Source organism: Phyllostomus discolor, chromosome 4 (assembly GCF_004126475.2).
Source record: "Phyllostomus discolor isolate MPI-MPIP mPhyDis1 chromosome 4, mPhyDis1.pri.v3, whole genome shotgun sequence".
Classification (NCBI taxonomy): domain Eukaryota; kingdom Metazoa; phylum Chordata; class Mammalia; order Chiroptera; family Phyllostomidae; genus Phyllostomus; species Phyllostomus discolor.
Window position 1 is genome coordinate 2743395 of NC_040906.2, and position 25734 is coordinate 2769128.

The 25734-nt window shown below is 61.7% G+C and overlaps 1 protein-coding gene across 10 annotated transcripts in view; it reads right to left on the reverse strand.

Annotated features, from left to right (window-relative positions):
- Positions 1–25734, reverse strand: part of AGAP1 (ArfGAP with GTPase domain, ankyrin repeat and PH domain 1) — a 348436-nt gene that overhangs the window by 115112 nt on the left and 207590 nt on the right. For all 10 annotated transcript variants that reach the window (XM_036022678.1, XM_028509859.2, XM_028509858.2 and 7 more), the window contains 2 exons: positions 21644–21748; positions 5830–5998 (listed from right to left, as the gene is read on the reverse strand). In XM_036022678.1, the coding sequence (XP_035878571.1) occupies positions 5830–5998; positions 21644–21748 (274 nt within the window). The remainder of the gene's footprint in view (positions 1–5829; positions 5999–21643; positions 21749–25734) is intronic.

A 25734-nucleotide genomic window follows, 5' to 3' on the forward strand; every position in this document is an offset into this window, starting at 1 on the left:
AGCTGCCATTCTGCACAGCCAATTACTTCTGTGCGTCTGTCACTCAAAGGAAAAATGACTGAGCCCATTAGATGAAACCTTTGTCACTGTTCCTAATGCACTCTTAGGCCTCATTAATCTCCGGGAGCAGCAACAGAGCCGCCGGTGTCTCATTGCCTCCCCCGAACAGGCCCACGTGAAGCCTCTCATCTCTCCCCCAAGTGCGCCGCGTTAATCAAGCTCTCCTTATTACCCGGTCCCTGTCACGGCGGAGCGCGCTCCCTCTTAAATGCTCTCATTATGACCCGTCTTTAGAGCCGGCTAAGTGGAAAGAGAGAGGGAGAGAGGGAGAAAGAGGCCGGGAGAGGAAGAGGAGAGGAAAAAGCAAGTCCGATCGCATTAATATTCATGACAACAATTAGTATTCCAGGTCACTGAATATTCATGCTATCAGTTTGGTTTTTTATGGGTTTGCTGGATGTCCTGATTACTGAAGTGTGGAGGAAACAGCATGGTTGAGACTTTAGATGTCAACGGCAGTTCAATACTCAAAACACGCCGAGACCCCCGCCCCCCGCCCGGGACGGCAGCCCCAGCCCTCCCCGGGCGGCGGCAGGGTTCTGAAACTCCCGGGGGCCCGAAGTGGGGGGAGGTGGGGAAGGAGGAAGGGTTCCCTGGGACAAAGGTCCACCCATCCATCTGGTCAGGATAAGAACATAGTCTCAGTTGCAAATAACCAACAAAGACTGCTTTAGGGACAAGGAGGTAGCTGTCATCTCAGAGCGCAGAGTCACAAGCAGCGTCATGGAGAAGCGGGGAGACCAAGCAGGGGCTGCGCAGAACGGGGGCCGAGCTCCCTGGGGAGAGCCCCCCTCCCGCCTGCCCTGCGCACTGCCGCCCTCTCAGGGGCGCGGGGAGGGGGGGGCGGGCTTTGGGTCCAATGCACAGTGTCTACTTGAAGGCTACATAAACACACTTGAGGGCGTGTAAAACATTACTTCAAAGACAATCTCCGTCCCCCTTCCTTCCTCCTCTTCATCAGTTGTGGGCACAACTGTTGAGACGGACCCTGAGCCGGCTGTGAAGATGCCCGCCCGCCGCGCCAAGCTTTGGAACGGAACGCGGTGCGCTGTCCCCCCGAGAGGACAGACCCAGGTTCCATGTTCCCGATTTAGAGATGAGGGAGCCGGGCTCAGGGGACAGCTGCCCCAGGCCCTGGGTGGGGAGGTGGCCTTCTGCTCAGTGTTTCCGACCCCAGCACCCCCACTGCAGGCCGTTATGTTCTCCTGCTCTCTCCTGCAGTGTCAGAGTAACTGCCTCCTCCTGTCGCACATGGATGCGGTTCCACCAGAGCAGCCCGGCCAAACACTCACGGGTCGGGAAATACATCCGGGCGTCTGACCGCCTTCTCCGGGGGTACCCCTGAAATCACGGCTGGGTGAGCTCTCCAAAACGGGGCCTCTGACGGATTCCCGTTAGAAGGGCACGGTTGGTTCCGAGCCGAAGGAAAGGAAACGGCAGATACCCCCGTGGGCATCCCGAGTGGGGAGCCTCGGGGGACAGGGAAGGTGTGACGAAGAAGGGGAAGTCAACGGGCCCGAATGGGGAAACTGACTTTGGGATTCCTCTTCTCCTCCTGTTCTAGTTTTGCTGGGGTAGATGCTGAAGTAATTTTTTCAGAAACTCAATGAGAAGGAAATGTTCTCTATCCCTGAATGTCATGTAAATAATGTGTTTTTTTTCTACCTTTACACTTGATCGATGATAACAGTTTGGCATTGCATGGGCTTCTGGGTTCAAAATTACTTGTCCTTGGCAGGGCATTCTTCCATGATCTTTTTAGCACGTGGTGGTGTGCTTAGGGGTCCACAGCCCGTGAGCATTCTCCTCCCTTGAAGGTAACCTCGCTCTTCTCCTACCGTGGGTGCTTTCCATGGTTTTCTGTGTTTCCAGAGCTTCCTCTCCCATGTGCCTCCACACCCGACTCCAGACGGGAAGACACCTGCGTGTCCTTCCTCGCCTCTAGCGTGTTTCTCCTGTTGTGCCTTTGTTTACCAACAGTGTCTTTGGCCATGCTGTTTGGAGTGTTTAACCTCTCTATGAAATCTTTTCGGCAGTCTCTTCCCCTTAATTTTCAATAATGCTTCCGTGTTCAATTTTTTGATTGTTTCATTTTATGGGCAGTTACTAACCTCTTAAACTTTTCTGATTATAGTAGTTATAATTTCCTCTTAAATTCTCTTTTGCCAAAGTATCAGTCTTCCTTCTAGGAGTGGCTGTCCTTTAGTTCGTTCATCTCGGTCCTTCACGTGTTTACTGTCAGTTTCCAGGAGCGCCCTGGCTGGGTGGTGGGCACCCACCGGCCAGCTCCACCGGAATGTGCCCTCAGCTGCTCCGCCCGCAGCCACAGCTGCCTGACGGAGCACAGGCCTCGCCTCGGGCTTTGTCGTCACTTCGGCTCCGGTTCACCTGTGACCCTCTGACCTGAGGGGCTCGGGTACCAGCACTTGAGGCAGCTCAGTATTGTCGATATCCACTTTCTACTTTGACACCGGGTGCACCTCCTGTCCCCCAGCCCTAGGCCAGCTGTGAACCCATCGGATCCCGAACGTTTCCTTGTAGGAGAGGCAGTCACCCTTGCAGTCCTGGCCACCCACCTGCCAGCACTGCACACCAGCAGCCCCCCACCCCCCAAGTGACTTTCTGCCCAATGGCGCCCTCTGCCCCTGTTGCACTCACTGCCAGCTCCAGGGGTCTTATGTGCCCTTGTATCTTGACTCCACCCCCCATCAAGTGTCATCCCCCCCACAGCCCTGCCCCCGGGGTCTCCAGAGCCCTAGTCAGGCCGGGGCACATGGCTGACACACAGGCACGCACCGCAGCTCTGACACTGGGGAAGCACGCTAACCTCGAGCTGAAAGTCAAGGGAAAGTCCGACTGGCCAGTCCAGCTAACAGCGGCTCAGCAAGGCGGCCGATACAAAACAAACGACAATCAGGAGCTGGCTTATTTCTTACCAATTAGGTGATGTGATTAATACACACCCCCCCCCCCCAATTTGTGTCACAAGTCACCACTATACACTGACACACTGCATTAACAAGACAGCTACAGGAGCTAAGTGAAGAGAAGTGTCCAACCTTACCAAGGGATAGAAAATAAACTTGGGTAGAACGGGAAGGAACAGGTGTGGGCACGTGGGGTTATTTTTAGGGGGAAGGAGGAGGTTTCAGGTGACTCTGCAGTCTGCGGGAAAAACAGGAGCGCGGCCACAGCCGAGAACAACTGGCGGACGCAACACCTGCGTCCACCCCTGGGTGCGCGCGAGCAGCCGGTCTCCGTGAACGGGAAATTGCCGGGAGGACAGGCCCCGAGGAGCGGTCCACGTCAACAGCACGAGGGAAGAAAACACGTAAAAGAAAAGCAGCCCAAACAGCGTGGACCACCCTCAGGGGACGCGGAGCTCTCACGCAGAGCTGCAGGATGCGGAGGAGCGGGCAGGCAGCAGCAGGGTGAGCACCGTGTCAGTTCTTCAGCAAATACATCTAAAATAACAAAAACTACTAACGTCTATTTTCAAGGAAAAGCCCATCACCGAAAAACAGCACCAGCTCACTCCTGACTGACTGTGCTGCGGGAGAGCCTCCCGCGTGCGAGAGCTCCCTCTGAACACCGGAGGGGAGGGCCGCCCCTCCTGGACCCCAGCCGACGGTGTCACCTGCACGCATAGTCCAAAGAGCCCGTCCCTGCCCTGCCACAGTGACCACGCCCCCCACAGTGACCACGCGGCACTGGCTCCCCCGAAGTGGCACCCGGGAGCCACAGAAGAGGGACCATCAGCCAGGCCCCTGCGTGGGGAGGAACCGGGACCTGGTGCAGGCCGGAGAGGACACGCTGTGACAAACTGAGGGTGTGACCCCGGGAACGGGGTTTCAGCTGCACCTCGAACCCCCCACTCGCTCGACAGTAAGAGCCTTAAAGAGACCAGACCCGGCACCGGCACATGGGCGGAGCACCAGACATCACTGGTCTGCAGGCGAGGCTCCAGCTCCAGGCCCCACAGAAGTGACACTTCATGCCGGGGGCCCTGGCGGAGTCCCAGCCCAGCCTCAGCCTGGGTGCCTGCCCCCCCCCCCCCCCCCGCTCCCCCGGGACAGCCGCCCACACACCCCGTCTCTGGTCTCCAAGCCCAGGAGGCTCTGACCTCGAGCTGCCGCTCTGACTGGTCTGCTCGTCCCTCTGCCCCGCCGGAGGGCGTGATGCGGGAGACCGGGGTGACCTCCTGTGCTCCTGTTCCTGTTCCCACAGTGAACACTCCATCCGTGCTTCCCGACTCGAATAAACACGTGGACGGATGCGACGAGATGGGTTAGGAGGAGGGAGGGGGCAGCTGGTGATGACTGCCTGTCCGTTCTGGAGTTCAGGGACCCATGCTCCACGGCACCCCCAGTTCCAGGCCCCAACTAAGTGCTCGGCCAGAATTTCCAAATACATACATACGTATGTACGTACATACATACAAAGTAGCAAAGACATTAGCTCCGCCTTCGCCTAGACAGTGTTTCCTTGGGCACTTCTTCTGCCTCTTCTAACCCTGCGGCCTTAGCCACCATCCTGAGAAGGGAAAGGCCACGTGCTTCTTGGGAGGAGGGTCAGCAGGTCACCAGAGCCCAGGCCGAACGAGCCCCGCCCCCTCTCCGGAACGGACCAATGGCTCTGCGAGCAGAAAGCCCCTGTTCATTCTGAGGAGTGATGGCCGCCGACACCTGCGTCGTCCTGTAGGGGTTTTCGGGCACTCCCGCACGCGTCACCGCATCTGCCGGCACATCGGTGACTCGAGCAGCCGGCCAAGCCGACCGGTGGTGACGCATGGCCAGTTACCTGCCCAACACCCCTTGGCACTGGGGAGCACAACCCCAGCTCACGGACCCCAAGTTCTCACTCCTTTTTGTGGCCCCACTTTCACCACTCGGTGCTGCCCACGCCTCAGCCCGGTGGGGCCAGCCTCCCCCCCTTTTCCCGCCCTCTCAAAGCACCCCACATTCCAGAACGGGGAAACGCAGCACCTTCGAGAGGCAGAGAGAAGGAAGGGCTTCTTGCTGGAGACAGACACGCACACAGACAGACACACAGGGGGTCCCCACGCTGCAGGCGCCGGAGTGAGAGCAGCAGGACCCAGCGGCTCACACCTCCCCTGGGGACACGTCCCCACGGGCAGAGCCTGACAGCCAGGGCGTTGTCACGGGTGTAGGCTCTTAGCCCAGGGTGAACCTCGACTTCTGAGCGGTCTGCGGCTACCAGGAATTTCTCAGCACCTCGAATTAGGAGAGCACACTGGCTTCCCCTGGTGCTGAATTAAAAAGCCAATTCTCCCCTAAAAGGAGAGGGAAGAAAGTGGACGCTGTGGCAGACAACGACCCCCCAGCAGCACCGCTAAGCCGAGAGAACTTAACCCTCACACGGGCGCCCGGTTTCCTTTAAATCTTCCTCCAGACGGCCTTTCCACCTCCGTACACTTGGCCCCTGCAGGCTCGTTAACGCGAAACTGCGACACCCACAGTTCCGCCATGTGTTTTTCCCGAAGGCCCTTCCGTCCTCACTCGGGGGTGACACCACACCTGCAACCGCTGGCTCAGGGGCCGCCTTGTGGTTGGGTTTGTGCGGCGGCAACTCAGAGCACCGCCGGGGCCTTGCTGGCCGCCAGAGCCCACGGTGTGGGGGGAGGGGTCAGAGGGAAGAGATGAGGCTTCTGGACCTCAATGAGGCCTACAATGCAGGGGTCAATGTCCCCAGGAACCCCACGGCCCGGCCAGTGCAAGGGGCCCGTGGGCGCGCCCTCCGTGAGCTTACCGGGACTCGGCGAGATGTGCAAAGTGCTCATGTCCTTGGACAGGCCGTTGGCTTTGGGGCTGGAGATGGGCGCACAGGCCGACGTGGCGCGGGGCGGCCTCTTCCCGGGGACCTTCACGGTGGTCCGCAGCAGGTCGATCTCCTTGCCGTGGACGTTCTGCATGTAGTCCTGCACAAACACCCGGAAGAGGTTACAGAGGCGGCCTTCCGGCACCGGGGCCAGGTGCTCTACCGGACACCGGGAGCCGCAATCCTGCACACTTTCTGCTGGGCAGGCGCCCTGGAGACAGCGAGGCCTCAACCCGTGCGGCACAGGGGCAGGCAAGCACCACTGTTCCGCTGCGGCCGGAGCCCAGCCTCCGTGTCCGGCGCCAGCCCAGGCCCCGGGGAGGGGAGGAGACCGAGCAGATGAGGCCATCCAAGGGGGTGAGAACTGGCTGGGGCAGAGCAGGGACGGAAGTCGTCTCGTCTGAACCGCTGCGGAACAGACGGCACGCCGGGAAGCCGCGCCCTCCTGGGCTCTGCACGTCTGTAGAGCAGGAGCCGTTTGGTGGCGGCTGGTCTGTCTCAGACGGCAATGCCCTTACCATCTGGACAACGCTGAAGCTGCCCTCGGGTAAGTCTGGTGAAGACCCCAAGTAACAGTCCAGCCTTTCCTCTGGACCCGGGAAAATGGGTCAGGGCTCAGCGGGGTGGCGCCAGAAAGCTGTGGAGGTCGAGGGTGGTGGGGTGTTAACAGGGAAAGCGTACTGTTTGGGACTCGGGCATCCAGGTCCCCGCGTGGCGCCCTGCACTCCACAAAGCCCCCTGCTGCTCCCCACACGGTGGGGCGGAAGGACCGGCAGGTCCCAGGGCAGCCCAGGTGGCGTCTTGCCCCCTGGTCTCCGCGAACATGTCACCACATCCACACTGTACAGCAGGACGGGGGGTGGGGTCCCCTTTCAGAACGGCAGGGGGAGCCCCACTGATCTGTATTCTGCAGAAACAATGAAGTCCAGGCCAAGGCCGTTTTACAAGAACGGCCCACATGCTGGCTCCTGGGCTGCGAGGGGCCCCGGGGGCTGGAAAACGGGCTGTTTGCTCGTATCTGCCGACCAAGAGTGGAGCAGCGCAGAGAGAACTCGGTAAGTTCTAGCGGCCCCATGGAGACCCCAGCCTGCGGAAGGTGGCAAGTTGACCGGGGTTTCTCAGGGACGCTTCAGGGGCAGAGCCGAGAGAAGAGCATGGCAGCTCCCGGGAAGAAGGCAGAGGGGCTCTGAGTCACAGGACAGTACCTGGATGCCGGCAGGCGGAGGGGCTGTGAAGCAGTCCCTGGGCTGTTGACAGGCAGGACGTTGGCTGAAGGGGCTGACAGAACAAGGACCCCGAAGTATAAGCTTCCAGCACAGGGGGGGGCGGGGGGGGGGGGAGGAAGGAAGCCAGGCGGGGGCCTCAGGACAGAGTGTGTGGGACGCCTACCCACTGCCCGCTGTCTCTGGTAGGCAGCAGCCTCGGGGTCCAGAGAAGACCCCCACCCACCCTGCAACCCAAGCAGTTCGAGGTGGGGCTGCCCACCCGCCAGGCTAGACTCGGGAGAGGGTAGCCAGGTTCTCCACGGAGGAAGGAGGGTGGTGGGAACCTCGATCATGCGAGGGCCTGGCCACGTCGGGAGAGGCGTTGCCATGGAGATTACAGAAGCCTGGAAGGTGCTCACCAAGCGCCGGCCCAGCAGAAACCATGCTCCCGGGTCCCCGGGGGCTTCCTAAGGACAGACCTCCAATGGCTAATTCTTAGCGGGGAACAACAGCTCTAAAGGCAGAGGCCGGAGCCTGCAGCACCCTGGGCAGGAGGCAAATGGAGACGCCCCCCCGCCCCTCCCCAGCAGGCCAGCTTGGCGGAGCTCTCAGAGGGAGGGGCGCACCAAGCCTTCCCCAGCAGCGTCAGCCATGTCTTCCCCCCCCCACAGGCTGGCAGGGTGGCTCAGGGAGGGTTGCCCCCAGGTCCCCCGTGCAGGGGGCCAGCCACGGCCACCTTGGAGGCGAGTTGCGGGTGTGGGGCAGGGGAGGCTGGATCTGGGAACAAACCCGAGACTTCACACGGAAATCAAGAGGCTTGGAAAACTCCCCTGAACATAATCAATGGAAGAAGCCGCGGTTTCCAAAGGGCACCGACCGAAGATGTAAAGAAAACGACCACCACTGAGTCAGATGGCGGGACCAGGCAGAGCGGAGGGGACGCGGGCGGACTCATGACCGAGTTCCGGGGGCAGGGATGGGGAGGAAGGCCACGTCCAAGACGACACAGTGGCCTTTGCTCAGTGCAGGCCTAAGGTCAAGGTCTTTAAGAAGGCCGTCCGTTTCTCGGCGTCTTTCACTCACTTCCGTTAACCCCCGCCGCAAACATGCCAGGTCCAGAACCCGCGGTGGAGGCTTGTAAGTGACGGACGCCTCCCTGTCTCGTCACTCCTGCAAAAACACCAACTTGCTGCAACTTTCTTCTTCGCTGCCAATTCTTAACAAATTAAAACACGATAACAGGAGTGTAATTGAGCATTTATTGCTTATGGGCTCCAAAATGAGGCTAATCAGATAGTGACTAAGCCGCAGCATGCGCTCTTTTAATAGGCCCGTTGCCGCGCACAACAACCAGGACACTCCATCTACAGCCACCACAGAAGTCCGCCCAGCGCCTGCTCTCCGGGTCTGCACGCGCCCAGGGAACGCACCTGTCTCCGGCTCAGCACGGGCTGAGCTGGGCCGGGGAATCGGCACTCTTGCCTGAGTTACTAGGCGCTGAAACTCCACAAGGACTAGCTGTAAAAACCAACCAAACAAACATATACATTTGGCCATTTTTATATCTCAAGCCGCTACGATTTGTAAAAACTTTCCAGAAGGCACGTTTGGCACCATGAAAGCCCGCGCCGGCGGCGCTGCCGGAACAGGTGGCAGGCAGGCAGGCACGAGCCCGCGGCTCCCAGTCTCCCGAGTTTTGAAAGACGCGTCCTTCTCATCTCTCCTCGCCCGGGCTGGTGCGGGAGGCGCTGCGGGGGCAGCCGTGCAGCCGCGCCGCCCCTCAGAAGCGGGCTGTGCAGCGCGGTGGGTCTGGGCCAGGGACCTCCCCGGGTAAAATAAAGACAGCAAGCCTGATTTTGATATGCAAATGTGACAGATACTACCCTTCTCCCCGGTCCTGGCAGAAAAATGCTGATCGCAGATAAAAGGGGAAAAGCCCTTTAACAAGGCGCGAGGGTAATTCAAAGCCAAGTACTTTTAAACAGCACTTAACAAGTCCCCGGGGCCCACTCAAGAGCCAGACCCCCCAGAGGTGGTCTCTCCTGCCCCTCGACAGCTTGAAAAAGTAGTAATTGCAAACCTATTTGCATTTTTCTCAAGTTGTCCGTGCTCCTCCTCGCGCGGATTACTCCCTCCAAGCCGCGCCGCGCGGAGGGGCCCCTGCGGTCCGGCCGTGTGGGCGGCGCTGCGTCCCGCCGCCCCGGCTCCGCACCTTCGCCAGCCCTTGTTTTTCCGCATTCCACTCCTAATTATGTTGCATCTATTGCCGTACACTTAATTAGCTGCATTAATGTGATTTCTTTTCACATAGTCAAGCAATTAAGAGCTATGATTGAGTTTCATTCAATTAGCCTCAACAAACATGCTAATTGATGTCCCAGATGCAAATGAGCTGCGGGGAGAGACACCGGCTCGCAAGCCAGAGCGCGAGAGCTCGGCGGAGACCCCTCCGCGCTAAGCCGGCCGCCACCTTCGGCGGGGCTGCCACCAAGAGGGCCGTGGGGTCGTCAGGGCCTCCGTGTGCCCGGGCCCCTGGCCCGGAGGCCCTGGCCGCTGCACCCCGCTGTCCTAAAACCTCACAGCACCGTGTCACCAGAACTGGAGACCGTGAACTGGGTCACACTGAGCTCCAGCAAGGGGATGGCCCCACGTCCGCGTCAAAATACCTCGCAAGGCTGCTAAAAACAAAACAAAAAAACCCCCAAAAACCAGAACTGCAGGCATTCTCCCCCAAACCACTGGGGCAGGGGAGATGCTGATGCCCTGCCCTGGGGTCCTGGGGCCTCCTGCGCAGCTCTCAGTAAATGGCGATCCATCAGCAGCCCCTAAAAACACCCCCATGGTACTGATCCGCACGCCTCCCGCCCATCCGTTCCCCGTGGCTGCGTGGTGACAGACGGTGGGCTCGGTGTGTGCGGGGGGGACCCTCCCGGAGCGGGGGCCAGGTCCTAAAGCTGACCTGAAAGGCCCAGACGGAGCGACTGGCCCCTTGGAGCCAGGCACGCTCAGGAAGCGTCCTCTCTTCGAGCACAGACAGTGCACTCCGCAGGGCTCCGGGGTCGCGCACACTTCCGAACAGCCTCGGGACGCCTCGTTCCCGTAATTCAGCGGTGGGAGAAAGAAGGGTCGTCTTTGCTGCGATGAGGTTTTCCCAGGACATGCTGACTCCCACCTGTACCCGAACGTCGGGACCTGAACGTTTTACAGTCGTGGGTGCTGTTCGGGTCTGAGCTGTGTAATTCAGGACGCACCGGTATTTGCTTTGGTCTTCTCACCCGGGTCAACCCGATCGGGCTTCCCCTCTTTGCACAGACTCTGCCGTCTTCAAGCTGCGATCCTGGACACCCTACTGGCTGGGAGGGTGTGTGTGTGGGGGGGGGGCGGGGGGCGCCATAAGTTCAACATTCTTTTTAAAACAATTCCAAGACACTGTCCGCCTCCCCACTGCGCCGAGGCTTGCTCCCTCCGTGCGGACGTGCAGGGCACACTACACCCGCGGGCGCCTGGGCACGCGTCCCAGCAGGGTGCCGGGCGGCCACGCTCTCTGAACAGGAACCAGAGGGCTTCACTTCCCCAGTGTTCTTCAGAATCCCCTCCCCACAAGAGTAGATTCTAAAAAAAATGTCACCCCTTAAGTATGTGTCTTTCCAGTTTTCTGCGCGGTGACGGGAAGGTCCACGGAGCGTTTCTGCCGCTGCCGCTGCCCCGCCCCAGGGTGGGTGGGGGGCGCTGACGGCACCTGCAGAGAGAGGCCCTTCCGCAGCCGTCTGGAGTCTCGAGCCGAACCGGCCCCTCTTCGCTGGGCCTCTTTTACTGGAAAGGATGACGATGTCAGACTTTACCGGCAATTAGTCTTACGTATCTGACAGACATTTTCTTGAAAACGGTATTTGCGGCCAACGGTAGAACTGGCATCTCCCGTGGCGACGAGGACTCTCAACACCGGTACGCCCCCCACAGGGTGACACTCCCCAAGAGCGTGGAGACCGTCCGGAGGACACCAGTGGGGGCACAGACGTGGTTTCTGGGCGTATCACCTGACACCCGGAGGTGGCGTGTGACTGAGCGGGTGAAAGAGGGTCAAAGTGCGAGACAGGTACGGGGACTGCAACTCGGCAGAGGGGGAAGAATTTAGGGACTCGGCGGCAGAGTCCGCACTGCCCGCCCCGGCTTGAAGAGGCTGTCCCAAGAGGGGTCCTGGGGTCGTGCCCGGGGAGACCACGCACGGTGACCTGGGACGGCCAGCCAGGCGCGCCTGCGTCGCCAACCACACGTGTGGATCAGGCGAGGGCTGCTTCCGCACTGTCACCGGAACAGCGCACCGCGGCCGAGCAGAGCCGCCGCGGACACCGAGTCGGGGTCCGGCCGCGCTCTGTGAAGGCGGACACGGGCAGCTCCGGAACCAGGTAAATGACGCCGCTCTTCTCGCGGGTTCTTCTGGACGACGAGTATTTCCTGACAGTCTCGAGCTGGGCCTGTGCGGAGAGGTCGGGCGGGGCCTCCGGATGTGTCTGTGTCTGCTCCTGCAGAAAGGGGGGCCCCTCCCACCCCCCATTTCCACGACGCCTCCTGAAGGTCCGGGTGCAAAGGTGAAGCAGCAGTTTGTGTGAGTTCTATTTTTAAAAACCCTTCCTTCTTGGACTCAAAAAAAAAAAAAAAAAAAAAAAAAGGATGGAGGAAAAGCCATTGTTAGAGGCACTGCTCCTCCCAACCCCGAGAAACGCTGCTCCCGAGGCGGCTCCTCTGTGCGAACACAGTCCCGTCCCCTCAAAGGGGCCAAGCACGTGGCCAGGCCCCGCCCTCTCGACCGGGGCAGCGGCCTCACGCACAGCCGCAGGCCCAGGGGAGTGACACCCTAATGCCACCTGGAAGGTGGGGTGGGCCCGGACATTCTCCTTCGGCTCCCTCGCCTCCAAGATGGACAGACAGTGCCTCCTCTCTCCAAAGGACCGCTGGCTGCCACCACAGCAGGCGGGACGCAGCCCCAAGGGAAAACCTGCTGAGGAACCACGCCGTCTTGCCAGACCGCCACCGGAACTCCCGGGGCTCACTGAGTGGAGCGGGCTTCATGGGTATCACCTGACTAGCGCCGTCCACGCTCGTGTGATGCATGCATGGCTGTCACGGGAAAGTGGACCCTGGCGAGCCAGGCGTCTCATCTGACAGAGACCTGGTGCTTTACTTAAGGAGTGAGTTTTGGGGCCTGGTAAGGGACGCAGTGCAAGACGGCGGGCAGGCGTCTTGGGGGGCGGTGGGTGGCTGCCGCACCGATCTCTCCAGCCCAGGCTTCCTGCACCGCAGGCCTGAGACCTACAGTAGTCCGGGGTGGGGTGGGGTGGGGTGGGGTGGGGTGGGGTGGGGGCGGCTATGAGAACACAAAGCAAACCAGCAGAAGACTCCACACCGGATGATGAATGTACCTCTCGCTTCTTGCTTCTGTCTGTCCCGGCCGACCCGGCGAACCCAGCTCTACACTCCAGGGAAGACCCCTTGCGCTTCAGGCTGGACCTAGTGTCACCAGCTGTGGTCCCCGCGTGCCCGCACCCAGCCTGCATGGCACGACCGACCATGGTGGACACGAAGACGGCCCCGCCCCCTCAGCCCCGTGGGCCTCTTCCCGGGACAGGCGTGAGTGAGTGGCCATCACCACAAGGGACGCCAGGCACCAGCTTCCCTCGGGGCGAGGGGGCCGTTTCAATACTGAGCTAGGCCTTGAGCCCGCCGCCGCTGCTGCTGCCGCAGGGGAGAGGCCGGAGAATTCCAGGCTGGATGGGGGCCGTCGCCATGACATCGGGCTCCCTGAAGCCCTTTACGACGTGAGGTTTCCTGGGACTCTGCCAGCACCTGCAGCAGCTGGCAGCAGGTTTTAAGCCGGAGCGCACATCCGGCCCCCAGAGCACTGATGACCACTAGGCCGCCCCCTCCGCCGCCAACATGGGACCTGCTGCGGACCGGAAACCCCCTCCAGGTTCCGCCCACCACGAAATCCGAATACTTCCTCCCTGCGCCTGTGCAGAAGGTCTTACTACCTCCCCCCCATGTTTTGCTTTTGCAGGTGTTATTCCGTTTCGCTAACACAACCGCCCACCAAGGGGCAGGTTACGGTAACACAATCAGACTCAGCAGGCGATTCTCTGCATGACAGAACGTTCCGGCTTCCTGAGCGAAGTCTGCAGAAGCCCAGCCAGCCTCCCCCTGGGCCAAGCACGGCCTCAGAGTGGCCGCCCGGGGTCCCGCCTCGACCGTTGGGAGCCGTGCGCTCGCGGCATCTTACCTCGTCGTCTGGGTCCCCGTGTCCGGGGCTTTAAAAATTGGGATCAAAACAGTCCCTGCCTCATGGGGCTGCTGTGCCGATTAACTGAGATAATATATGAAGGGCTTGAAAGACTGCCGGGCCCTCAACAGATGGTGGCTCTGGTGCCCCTCGTCCAATCAAAACACTGACGAGGCCGCCCTCTGACCCTGCGTGGGCACCGCCTCAGCAGAAGGTGCCGCTCCACTTGGGGTGGCAAATCTGACCCGACAGGCCATGGGGGGGGGGGGGCCTGCAGAGCTGCTTCTCACTTTGCAGCGTAGGAAGAAACTGCCCTCTACCAACGGGTGACATTTCCCACTTTCTCTTCTTCTTCTCCCCCTCTTCCATTTTTTTCCTTCCTTTTTTTGGTGGGGGAGGCATGTACTCAGTAGTCAGACATTTTTATTGCAGAATGCCGTCTGGAAAAGATGCAAAACAAAATTGCTCCGATGCAAGGGAGCCAGAGGACGGGGGGAAACAAAAGGCCCCTTGCCTTTGCTTATTGAGTTCAAAGGCAGAACAGGCCGTGCCCTGCAGCAGACGGGAAGCTACACTAATTTTAAAGCCATAAAGCGCTATCAAGGGCCCCGCGGGGCAGGACTGCACCGAGGCTCGCGGCACCTAAATAAGACACGGTTCATTTACTCCGCAGCTTAGCCTAATGTAATCATCAGCGGATTCTAGCCTAGAGTTGTAACAGGCACACAGCCGCTCTCGGAGGCGGCCCTCCCAGCCATCGCGGGGGCCCGGCTAGATTGCTGCTGATTAGAAAATTTTTCAGTTTTGACAAGCCCTTAATGAACATAAATCGCACCTTGATTGGTTTCCATTTGGGGCCACAGGCACACCTGAGAAGGGGCCGCCCCACCACCTCCACTCCCTGCCCGCCTCGCGAGGCCTCGGCAGCCAGCCGGCAATCAGGTGGCGAGCCGGAGAGGGAAATATTTATAAAATACAATTACGGAACTCAATCCCTCAGCAGACGTGGGGGAACGCTCCCCCGTTACCCCCCACGTCCAGTGTCTCCCACTGAGCTCCAGGAGTGACTGGCTGTCAGGGAAGACGAGGATGGTTTTGATTTATCTACCCTTTGCAAGTACTTCTGGCCACATTTCCAAGACTCAGAAGGCCTCCGAAACGGAAAACAAAACGCTACAGATTGGGCGCAAAGGGAGAAACACCAAGCTGCTGAGACACAGTCCCATCGCCTCTCCTAGGGGCTTAAAGACTCACATCCACCAGCCACAAGGGGAAGTCTGTATGTCACAGACACATACACGTGCATATAGCCTCCATTTTTTTTGGAAGACAAGAATTTTTTGATGTAGAGAAAACAGGGCAGATAAAATCTAAGCGGCTGTGTCATCCGCAGGAGGAGACGTGGAGACGTTGTTCTGCCCGGTCTCGCCCCGCTCACGGCCACTGTGTCCCCGAGGCCATGCACAGCGGTCCCTTTGCACTGCCGGCAAACCCGACCCGCTGCAGACCCCGAGAGCTGCATCAAGGGGACCCGGAGTTAGCTCTTCGGGCAGACACACGGCTCTGACGGAGAGTCTAGCTCTGTGGTGTCTGTGCAACGACAGGTCTGAGCCTTCGTGATTCGCTCCCGGAGGCACCGAGAGGGCCCAGGTCAAGGAGACAGAAAGCAGGCGGTGGGTGCTGGGGGGTAGGGAGGGGAAGGGGGAGGGGGCTCTGAGCTCGATGGGACCGGAGTTCCAGGTTTGCGAGGTGAAGTGGCCCGGAGAGCGGGTGGCCGGCAGCAGGAAGGCACTCACGGCTCCTGAGCCGTGTGCTCACGAGCGGTGGAGACGGCAAACTGTGTCACTGCCTGTTGTGTGGACGTCACAACGACTAAAAAACAAAACCAAAAAGCCCAACCACGACGACAGAGCGCCGACAGCCTCCGGCTCTCCCCCAGTGGCAGGTCCTTCCTTCACAGGACGAGGACGCCGAGGAGCCGGAGAATCGGAGAAAGTTGGAAGAAGGACCGCTGCTCTGTGCCGGTAGGACAGGCGTGGGGACTCTCGGGTCTGAGGGTTCAGGAGAGCCGGGGCTCGGGAGGCCACCCTGGGTGAGCCCCCGGGTTAGGAGGAAGCCAGCCCAGCAACCCCGGAGCTCCACTGCACCCCCTCCAGGCCGCCGGGGCGGGGTGGGGCTGGGCAGCACGCAGACCGGGCCCCTCCCCCAGCACAGCAGGAGGAGCCTCCCAGGGAGGGGCTGACGGACACCCGGGGATCCCGAGAGGCGGCAGGTGGGTCGAGTTGCAGCCACAGAGACCCGGCACACCTGGGTCTCCTCCTCTGTGGAAAACAAGCGAAAACCAAGGCCCGCCCACAGCTCCGAGTTCCCATGTGACCTCACAGGGGCGTGTTCATGAACGCTTCCTCATCACCTGTCCCTTGTAAGCAGGGCAAAGCCCCTCCTGGAGAGAGATGGAGCATCAAGTCCCACTTGCAGCGGACACCCCACACTCCCCGAGGGGATGCCCGCACCGCTGGCCAGGAAGCCCTGGTTGGCCCGAGAAGGCGGCCCGTCCGGGTGACCCCAGACGGCCGTTGTTCCTGGGGAAGCGGGGACGCTCGCTGACTCCAGGATACGAGCATCCGTCCCAACCTCAGCAACACCCGGCATGCCCGGCTGTGCTCTGAAGGACGGCACACAACCCGGGGATCTTCTCTTGGTCCTGAGCGGAGACACCTGCCAGTCTGGGCACCACATGGAGAGGTCCCTCCCGGCTGTGGTGTGGCCACTAGTGGGCGCGCCCATCCCCTCTACCGAGAAAGGCACTCGGACAGAAACAGACGTCGCGCTGGCTGCCGGAGCGCCCAGGTCTCTGCTTCCTGACACCCACACGTTTCCCTAACACACGGACTCCTAGTGGGTTTTGTTGGGGCGCTGGCAGTTCTGGGGGTTTCTGGAACACCGCTGGGCCTCCTCCCCTATGCTGACACGAACCGGTCGGTTTTCTTGGCCCCGTCTTACCGGAAACTTCAAAGCAGTCAGAACCACCCACAGCGAGGCTCTAAGACAATGCAGGAGCCACAGGACAGGATTCTTCAGGCCCACGTACACTGACCTGAGAGCCACACGCACACACGAGCCGTGGGCAAACACTGGGGAGCGGGAGGCAGCCCTGGCCCTCCGAGAGGTTACAGCGGGCAGGGGGACACCGACGAGGCAGGCACCCGGGAGCCGGGGCAGCTCTCGCAGGGGAGGGGCCGGACGGTCTGCCCAGACCACGGCCTGCAAATGCCAGAAGCCAGACCGGAAAGGCACCCACCAACCGGCGCACGGCCCCCAGCTGTGCGGCATGGGGCGGGAAACAAGGTCCCAGGGCCCCTCCTCCTCCTTGAGTCAAGGGCGCTTTCCACAGGGGTGGGGCACAGACAAGGCTCGCTGACCGCAGCCTCGGTGAGGGGGGAGGCAGTGGTTCCAGGTCCAGTGGCTCCGCATCTGGACGGCTGCACGAATCCATCTGTCCAGTGGTCCGGACTCGCGCCGCTCTGTCTCCTGCGAGGTTCTGGCGAGACCGAGGGAGGGTGTCTCCCAGGGCAGCCCCACGTCCGCGGCTTCCAGGCCCTCGAGGTCCACCCGTGCAGGTGTGCGCAGCCGGCCGGAGTCCTGGCCGCAGACTGAGTGACCCCCGCCCCAGCCCTCGAGCGAGACGTGCTTACTTCACGGCAGAACTGTGGGCACAGACAGGAGCGCTTCTCACAGCCCCAGCCTCGCGCCCCCTGTTCCCTCCACGCACTCCTCTCCCGAAGCATGCCGACCTCCAAACCGCCGGCCTTGCTGTTGCCGCACCCCTGACGAAGCGGGCTTTCTGTCAGACGTGGGAACTAAACTAGAAGCACCCTGCGGTCGGTCGGCATCCCGATGACAACTGAGCGAGTCCCAGTCTGCCTCTGCTGGAGCGCAAACAGCCGACCAGACATGCACAGCAGGCGCGGCCCGAGGGTTCGTCGGGCCGGCCGAGTCTACAGCGAAGGCCCCGTGAGGGGGAGTCAGGGAGAAGCAGCGGCGCCACAGCTGTGTCGGACTTGGGCCGTGGGGGCCGGGAACCACGTGTCAGCCCGGTGCACCGTTCTCTTCGCCACACGTCCCTCCAAGGATGCCCGGGACAGCCGGCCAGGGCTCTGGCAAGTCCTTGGCTGGACCGTGGCCACGAGTTGACCGCCCCCCCCTCCCCGGCCCTGTGCACTTGGGAACCCCGCCGCGCACACCTTGTCAGCGGGAAGGTGGGCCAGCCGCTCTCGACGTGGAAGAGGAACGACGGCGATGCTGTGAGGCTGCTCCGAGGCCCCAGCTCTTTTCCACTATCCCCCCGCTCTTCCATCACGGTGCTCCCTGGGGCTCCCGTTCAAGTCCACAGAGCAGGCTGCCCTCCGCCCAGGCCGGCTGGGCCCCGGCCCAGTATCCTAGAGCCACAGGGCGCTCATATGTATCCATCCCCCCGGCCCCCAGGAAACCAGGCACGCAGGGCTCGTGCACATGTAATCTTTCAGAGAAACGGAGAGAGAGACCACAGGCAGCATCAGAAGTGTCGCCTCTACTGTGTTCGTCTTAGTTAAACGTCCCGGGCCGTCTCTGCAAAATGCCAAGTGGAGTGGAGAGCCAGGGGAGCGAGTCCGTCCTGGAGGGCGGGTGGTCAGTCTGTGCCAGGCGGCCCGGGACTCGGCCCGAGAGTCCTGCACCCCGGGCACCCTCTGCCCGGGGCCAGCGGGGCTGCCGTCCCCCTGCTCCGAGTGTCTGCAGTGTCTGGGCTGAGCTCTCCACCCGTCCTCTGAACCGGGCGACGGGTTCTACTTAACCTGACACCAGCACGTTGAGAGAGAGAGACGAACCAAGTGAAGGGGGTTTTTCCGGTGAATCTTCATCCTGCCACGTGACCGGTCCTCCTCTGAGCAGCGCTGACCTGGGGACAGGCTTCCCTTGGAAGGGCCACGCACTCTTGAAGAGTCGGAAGTCACCTCATACAAGACAGGACCACCCAACTTCACACCAGTGGGAGGATTCCTTCTGCAGGGGTCCAGACCCCGTGCGCGGCTCTCAGCGACCTCCCAACGCGCCGTCTCGAAGGAGGGGCCTCACTGCACGTGGAAGGGGACGGGCGTGCGAGCCGACCTTCCTTGGCACGCTCCAACCTTCGCTCGCGTCAGGGACCAGCTGACGAACAGGATCAGTTAGGGAGACGCCGCCGAGGACCTGCCGGCTGTCTGAGCCCCCTCCCTGTGCTCCCCCACCGGCGGAACCGGAGTGAGTGCTCAGTGACCGCGTCCCCGCCACCGGGCTCCAAGGCTGCCGTGGGGACCACTGGTCTTTAACACACCTGGGCCTGAAACCCACCGTCACGCCTTGCCCCTGTGCCCACGCCTCCTCTGCTCAACCTTCAGTGCAGCAGGCAGGGGGCCCGGCCGGCCTGCAGCAGCCGCAACTACGGGCTCCCGAGCCTTCGGGGAGCGGCTGACGCGGGCCCGGACGCGTGGCAGCGGCGGATGGGCAGGTCCAGGCTTTGGGGAACACGGAGGGAGCGTGTCTGGGGTTTGTTACCGACTTCCAGAGATCTCTCCCCTCTGGGCCGGGGCAACGCTCAGTCCGGGTTCTCTCTGATTCGAACTCGCACTTGCTCTGACCTGACCGCACACAGGCAACCCCGCCCTACTGCGCACAGAGGGCCCTGTAAGGGTCTCCACGGCAGGACACAGGCCCGCGGCCCCAAGGTCCCTGCAACGACTTCCCTCTGGAGTAGCAGGCAAGGCCTGGGGATGCCTGTTCGCGAGAAGTGGCGAGGGCCGGGCTGCGGTCCCCAGGCTGCGGTCCCCGGGACAGTCTGCAGGACCTGAGTCTGGGGCTAGGGGCGAACAGCAGACAGACACCCCCAGGGGTGAGGCCACCGGGCTGGGCAGACCTCGAGGGCTGGGAACCGGAGGGTCTCGGGGAGACGGTATGCAGCAGAACAGGGGTCTGAAGTAACGGTGACCAGTGGGACAGGACGACTTGGGGCTGCCACCCCCCGCTGGGGTCCCTCGACCACAATCTCGTGCTCCCAGAACCCTGCCTGGGGTCCATGGAGGCCACAAAGATGCCTGCCAGCCTGATACCGGCCCCGCCGGGTGCCGCAGAGCCCGACGGCCCCAGCTCACAACCGGCAGCTTGGCCCTGAGGCGCAGTGTTGGAGGGCACGTCGCCTCGCTGCGAGATGCCCCAAGTGCAGCGGACAGCGGGGGCCCCACGCCGGCACTGCTGGCTCCTCGGCGATCCCGAGTTTGTCTCCCGCCAGCGTCCTCGCACCGCCTGCCTGGGGGCGAGCAGCGTGGGGGAGGCCCAGGGGTGACCTGCTGGCACACAAGCGCTTCTGGGGACCTGTGGGAGGAGGAGCTGCATCTGCTCCACGAGGTGTGGACCCGGACAGTGTTCCGACGTCCTTCCGAGGGGTGTTAGCCTCTGGCTCCCACGAGGGCGGAGCCAGTAACAGCTACAGCCCTGCTGCCCCGGTGTCTTCTCCCAACCAATCCACTGCCAAAACGACGTGGCGGGGGTGGGGGGAATGACTGGTGGGGGAGTGAGTGGCAGGGGGAGTGGCTGGGGCTCCCTCTGCCCTCCAGCTGCAAACCCCGCACCTGTCTCAGTGTGTGCTCTGCCCTCCCTGTGGTCTGCCCGGAGCTGGCTGGGACGCTCACCTGGGGATTTAATTTGGCTGACTTGGTGGGAGCCACCCAGGTCAGTCCCCGAGGAAGGCCAGCCTTCCAGGGGCCAGTGACCTCAGACAGAACCTCTAACTTCCAGACTGAAACCGTCGGGCCCTGCCTCATGGTATAGAACGTGGGGTGGTGAGCTCACCACACCCCTGCGTGTCCCCGGATCTTTTGCCCTGGAAAGCCGGGGCTCCGCCCACGTGCAAGCCGGGCTGGGACGCCTCTCTGCAGCTCGGACCCAAGGCCCCAGGCTGACTCCGCTGTCAGGGTCTGTGGCGCCTCAACATGCCGGCACCGGTCAGAGAAGGCACCTGGGGCTCACTGCCCCCCCCCCCCCCCCCCGAGCTCCCCTCCGAAGCATGGCCGCGGAAACAGCACCCATGAAGGGGGACAACAAGGGCCATGCTGCCTGTCGGTGCGTGACTAAGTCCCACCAGTCCGGATTCAGCCGGCCCCGGGGCTGTCACCTGTCTCCGCGGTGCTGGTTCCCAGGGCTCGTGCGTGGACCGGGCTGCGCTTTGAAGCGGCACCGGCCCTTGCTGGCCGTGCGGTTCCGTGACAAAGCCCCACGGCACTCCTTCCCCGTATCCCAGCAACACCCACGCACACGCACTACGGAGGGGTGCCCCTGGCAGAGCGAGGCACGTCCCTGGGCGCGGCCTGGGTGGGAGGGCGCTGAGGCACTGACTGTGGTTGTGCAGCCCAGACGCCGGGGTGAAAATCGGCAGGCGGCTGCCCGCCCACGGGGGTCTGCTGATGCACGCCGCCGCTCCCGCGTCTCTCCCCGGCCATGGGCGGCAACGGTCCCTGTGACGGGCCCGGGCCTGGCCGGTGGGAGTCGGGTACCCCGAAGGGACTCATCAACCGGACCTCCCTGTTAACTGCCCAGCGAGTCCAGCGCAAGAAGAGTATTTCAGTTCCAGTTCTCTCCCCAAAGGACACTGAGCCGCCAGGTCAGTCTTCAGGCCTCGCTCTCTGGCGGGTCTCGGGAGAGCTAAGCCGAGGAGGAGGGCGGCTTCCCGTGGAGAGCGCCCGTGAGGACCGCACTGCGCTGGGGCCCGATGGCAGCCACCGGGGTTGGGGGATGGGGGGTGGGAGGCCCGGGTGGGCGGCACTGGCCTCGGGCTGGCCTCCCGGGACGGGCGCTGCGTCTCTGATCTGGAGGCCACCGGACTTGGACCCCAGATCCCCCAAAACGCAGTCAGCAACTCCGATCTGGGGCGGTGTTCCCACCAACGCCAGGAACAGGCCGGCGGTGCTGCCCACGCCCCTGGGTTCTCACGTGGCTCTAAGACCGGGGGGCGGTGCCCCGCAGCCAGGACACCCCTGGTCACCTACCATGTTGGGAAAGACAGGATTTATCTTTGAGGTGGGTGTGCGTGAGGGGGCGGTGGGCAAAGCCCCCCGATGTGGTGCCAGAGGAGGGACACCGATATTCTCCCCAGGAACTGGGCGACGCGAACCCCACGCCATCAAAGCACGCCGTCTCTCGGGGGCGGGTGCCTGCGAAGGGCGGCCAGGGGCGGGGGCGGGGGGGTGGCGATACTCACGTGCAGACTGGGGTGGTAGGTCAGCACGCCGTTGTCGCACAGGGTGACGTACTTCTTCTTCCACTCCTTGTTCAGCGACTTGCCGCTGCGCTTCAGCAGCATGCCCTGCGACGAGAAGGGGCCACACGGGAGTGAACCAAGTGTCCTTGGTTAAAAGCAGGCACGTGGGTGATTTTAGAAGTTTTCAACTTTCATCTGAGGCTCCGCCGTCTTAAGTGGGAATGGCACTTCTGTTCCGCGTGGTGGTCTGGCTCCCCCGCACGGAACGGCACCACGCCCGTAACAGCAGCCAACCGCTGTGGTGCGGGCGGAGAGCTCGGCCTCTTCGCGCTGAGCAGCCACAGCGGCAACACAACCCCCGCATGTTACACGCCACGTCACACCTTTCCTCTCCTGAGCACATGTGGCATGCCCACAGGCATGTTTTATTTAAAAAAAAAAAAACCACAAAAAACCACAGCTAAGTTCCCTTCTCCAAAAACAAGACGTTACCGATATTCTTACCTCGTGATATTTGCAAACGAGAACATTTCATTTTACAGGTTTTCACGCCAGACTTTGAATTTATTAAAAATGAAATTCCATTTGCAAAGGCGGTGACAGCCTTGAACGGATGGAATGTGTGGAATTTACCCAAATCCTGCTTTCATGAAAGCAGATGAACTGAAGCTTCCTGAGAAGCAGGGGAAACTTGGATGCCAATGCACCACCAATGCGAAGTGCGTCTGAGCCAAACTTCCCTGCTTGGCAGATGAGGATCTGCTCCAGTTCGAGGCCCGTCCCCAGCAGGCCACTGCCCTGCCCGGGCGAAGCAGCACCCCCGCCCCTCAAGGCCAGATGGAGCTCTGACCTCTGGAATCCCCCACCTCCTGCCCACGTGACGCAAGGGAAACCGAAGGACCCATTTCCTTGCTCCTCCTGTTACTGCCCAGGTGCAAACCCACAAGGTCATGATCACGACTGAGACAGCTGCGCGGTGCTCTGTCCATGGTCCTGAACCACCACCACAGTGGGAGAAATCACGAAAGAGCCGTTTTCTCAAACCAGTGAGCTCTTGGCAACAGCAGATAGGGACAACAGAGTTAATGTCCTGCACCGCTAAGAAAGTGACCACCACACAGCGCAGGCGTGGGACCAGGCAGCTGGCCGAGGTGGGCGGGGGTGTGACCTCACGGCAGCGGAGGCGGGAGGGACAGTGGGGAAGCTGGAAGCACAGCCTCTGATGGACGTGGCGGAGAAGCCTCGTCCTCAGGGGCCCGATGTCGATGACGGTCCCAGACGTCATGCTGGAGCGGAGCGCTGTGGCAAGACTGCGACTCTGGGGATGGGGTGAGGGTGGTCCGCCGGTGGGAGGGCTGCCTGAGTGCCCAGTCTCTAGAGATGACCTCGGGCACCCAGCTCCCAGGGGATCCTGGCACCTGACTCCACGTGACCGACCAGACCGTGTTGAGCCCACCCTGGCGGAAGCCCTCGGCCCGACAGCTCCTGTGCCCACGCCCCGGGAGCCTCAGATGGTCCCGCTGCACAGACTGGGGGGAGAGAGACCTAGAGACCTGGAGATCTCGGGTGCAGGGCTGCCGCGAGGGAATGGCCCTGGGCGGCAGACACAAGCTGTCCCCGGGGCACCAGCCCCACGCTCCCGACTCTTGGAACGCCGCGGAATAATGAACTGGCCACAGTTTCAGACTGCCACGGCTCGGGCTCATTCCCAGCGACAGGAAAGCATCGCGGCGGGAAGAGCAGGGGCACCGACTCCCCGTCACCTGATGCTACGCCACCTCCTGTCAGTCACGTCACCCCCGACCCCGGACACCAAGGGACGTCTTTCAGCCGTGTGCACTGAAAGAAACGTGAGGGTCTCCCGACATCTCAGCCACGCCTCCGGCCTTGCTTGGAAGCGGCAGAGGGGGGCCTAACGGGGGTCCACCACCTAATTCACTGGGGCGTCAGCAAGTCGGCGGCTCCACGGGTCTGCAGCCAGAAGCCAGACCCCAGGCAGGCGCTTGTGGCCTTTTTCCCGCTCAGGGAACTTTCCCCGCGGCGGGGCAGAGCGCAGCACTGTCTTGCAGCTGCCGTCTCCGAGTTGGCGATGTGCAGTCCGTGCCTCGTCCCGGGAGGTCACCGAAAGCCAAGAGCAATGTGAAGTACACAAGCTTTAAATAACTTACAAAGTTAACGTAATGAATGTAAGTGCAGCCTGAAATCCATCACTCAGGGCTCGCTGCAGCCCCGAGCTGTGATAAAACACCACTCATAAATTTATATTAAACCTCCGCTCGATAGCAATTATTTACCAACCGAGATTTACTGGCTGCGCTGGGGACCGGGGTCTTTCCCCGGCAGATCAGTCTTTGTCTCGCATGCGAGGGGCCGGATGGCGTCAGCCGTGCCAGAGAGCGTCGGGACACGGGGGTGTGGGGGCCGGCGAGTGGCCAGGGCCCCGCACGGCGAGGGGGCCGTGGTGGCTGCGGGCAGTCCACGGAACGGTGCGAGCACGGCCCGGTGCGTGCAAGGAGTGCAGGGCACGGAGCCTGCTGCCACAGCCACCGGGGGCCGGGCTCGCCCACGCACGCGCCCGGGGGCCGAGGATTTAGTGGGGATACAAATTGGATTGTCCCGCTGCCCTGGAGGGGTGTCGACAGCTGCTTAATTACCAAGTTCCAAAGACAACAGTTTTTCCATGGCTTGAAACAGCCACACCAGATCAGAAATATTGAAGGCTATCCTCCAAAAAAAAAAAAAAAAAAAAAAGAGAGAGAGAAAGAAAACTTGATGTTTGAGTTCCCGTTTGGCTCTGTAACAAGGTTCGCAATCCTCACACGTTTGCACGGATTCTCGCGACAGCAGGGAGCGGGGAGAGGAGTTTCTAGAATGCCGCGGAGAAGAGCGGGCCTCTTTGGGACCCGGCATATGGACACCCATCCCTCGCCTTTCACGTCTGCGTTTGCTACTTTCATTCCGATGGAGGTTTTCCCTGGGTCATGTGTTACACCTGTGGCTTACTCATGCTTAACTGACTTAAACAAAAACCACCTAGAGAAGTGTATTTGGGTGGATGCTAGGCAGAGGGCATCCCTGAAGACTGGGGATGCAAAGGGGGTACTGGTACCTGGGACAGAGCCACTCCCCCACCCCCACCGCGGGTCCTTCTCCCCTAATTGCCCACTCTTCCAGGACCAAAGTGTCCACCCACCCCCGCCCCTTCACCACGCTGAGCCGTCCCTCCCACGTGACAACACACGCTTCCTCAAGAACACGCCCAGGCCCAGGGAGTGCGAATGCACTCCCTGAAGTGACTGTCGGGGTGGGAGGCGGAGTCTGCACAGACTCGTGGGGAGGGGCGGGGCCGGGGGACAACCCTCCTTCACCTACACGGGGGCGGGGGTGTCCCGTCTCGAGTGGCGCACTGCAGCCCCCTTTCTCCGGGAGCTCCCCTCCCAGCCCCCTCTGCATGGGCTGCTAGAGTCGGGAACGCTGCAGCCGGCCCTGGGTGGGCTGCCGGCCAGGTCCCATCTTCCGCCTCCACTTGCATGTGCAGCTTAATCGGAACACAGGCGCATTCACTGCACGTGTGGCCTCTTTCACCCCGCCCACGGCAGGGGTCCGTGGCTGCGGGGAAGACCCGCTGCCTTGCAAGGCCTCGGACTCTTGCTGTCTGGCCCTTCACAGACGGCTGCTGGCCCAGCGGTAGGGTCGGAAACTACACAGCAGCAGCCGGCTGCCGTCGACTCAATTTACAATCGGCAAATTCTACTTATTCTGGCTGAGATCCCCCTCCTGTATGGTCTCCGCCCGACTCCCTGCACCCTGGTGAACACCTACCCCATCAGTCTTCACCTGTGGGTCACCTCGGAGTTACGCCCTGCCCCACCCCACCCGAATTCCCGACTTGGCATGGTGGTCCTCACTCCCAGCACCTCAGGGCGCGGCTGTATGTGAAGATGCGCCTTTAAAGAGGTCGCCGTGGTTAGAGGTGGCCCCGGATGCAGGGTGACGGGTGTCCTTGGAAGAAGAGACAAGGGCACCGACACGGAGGAAGGTGGCACCCACCCTCTCCAGAAGAAACCACGCCTGCCGACAGCTCGGCCTCG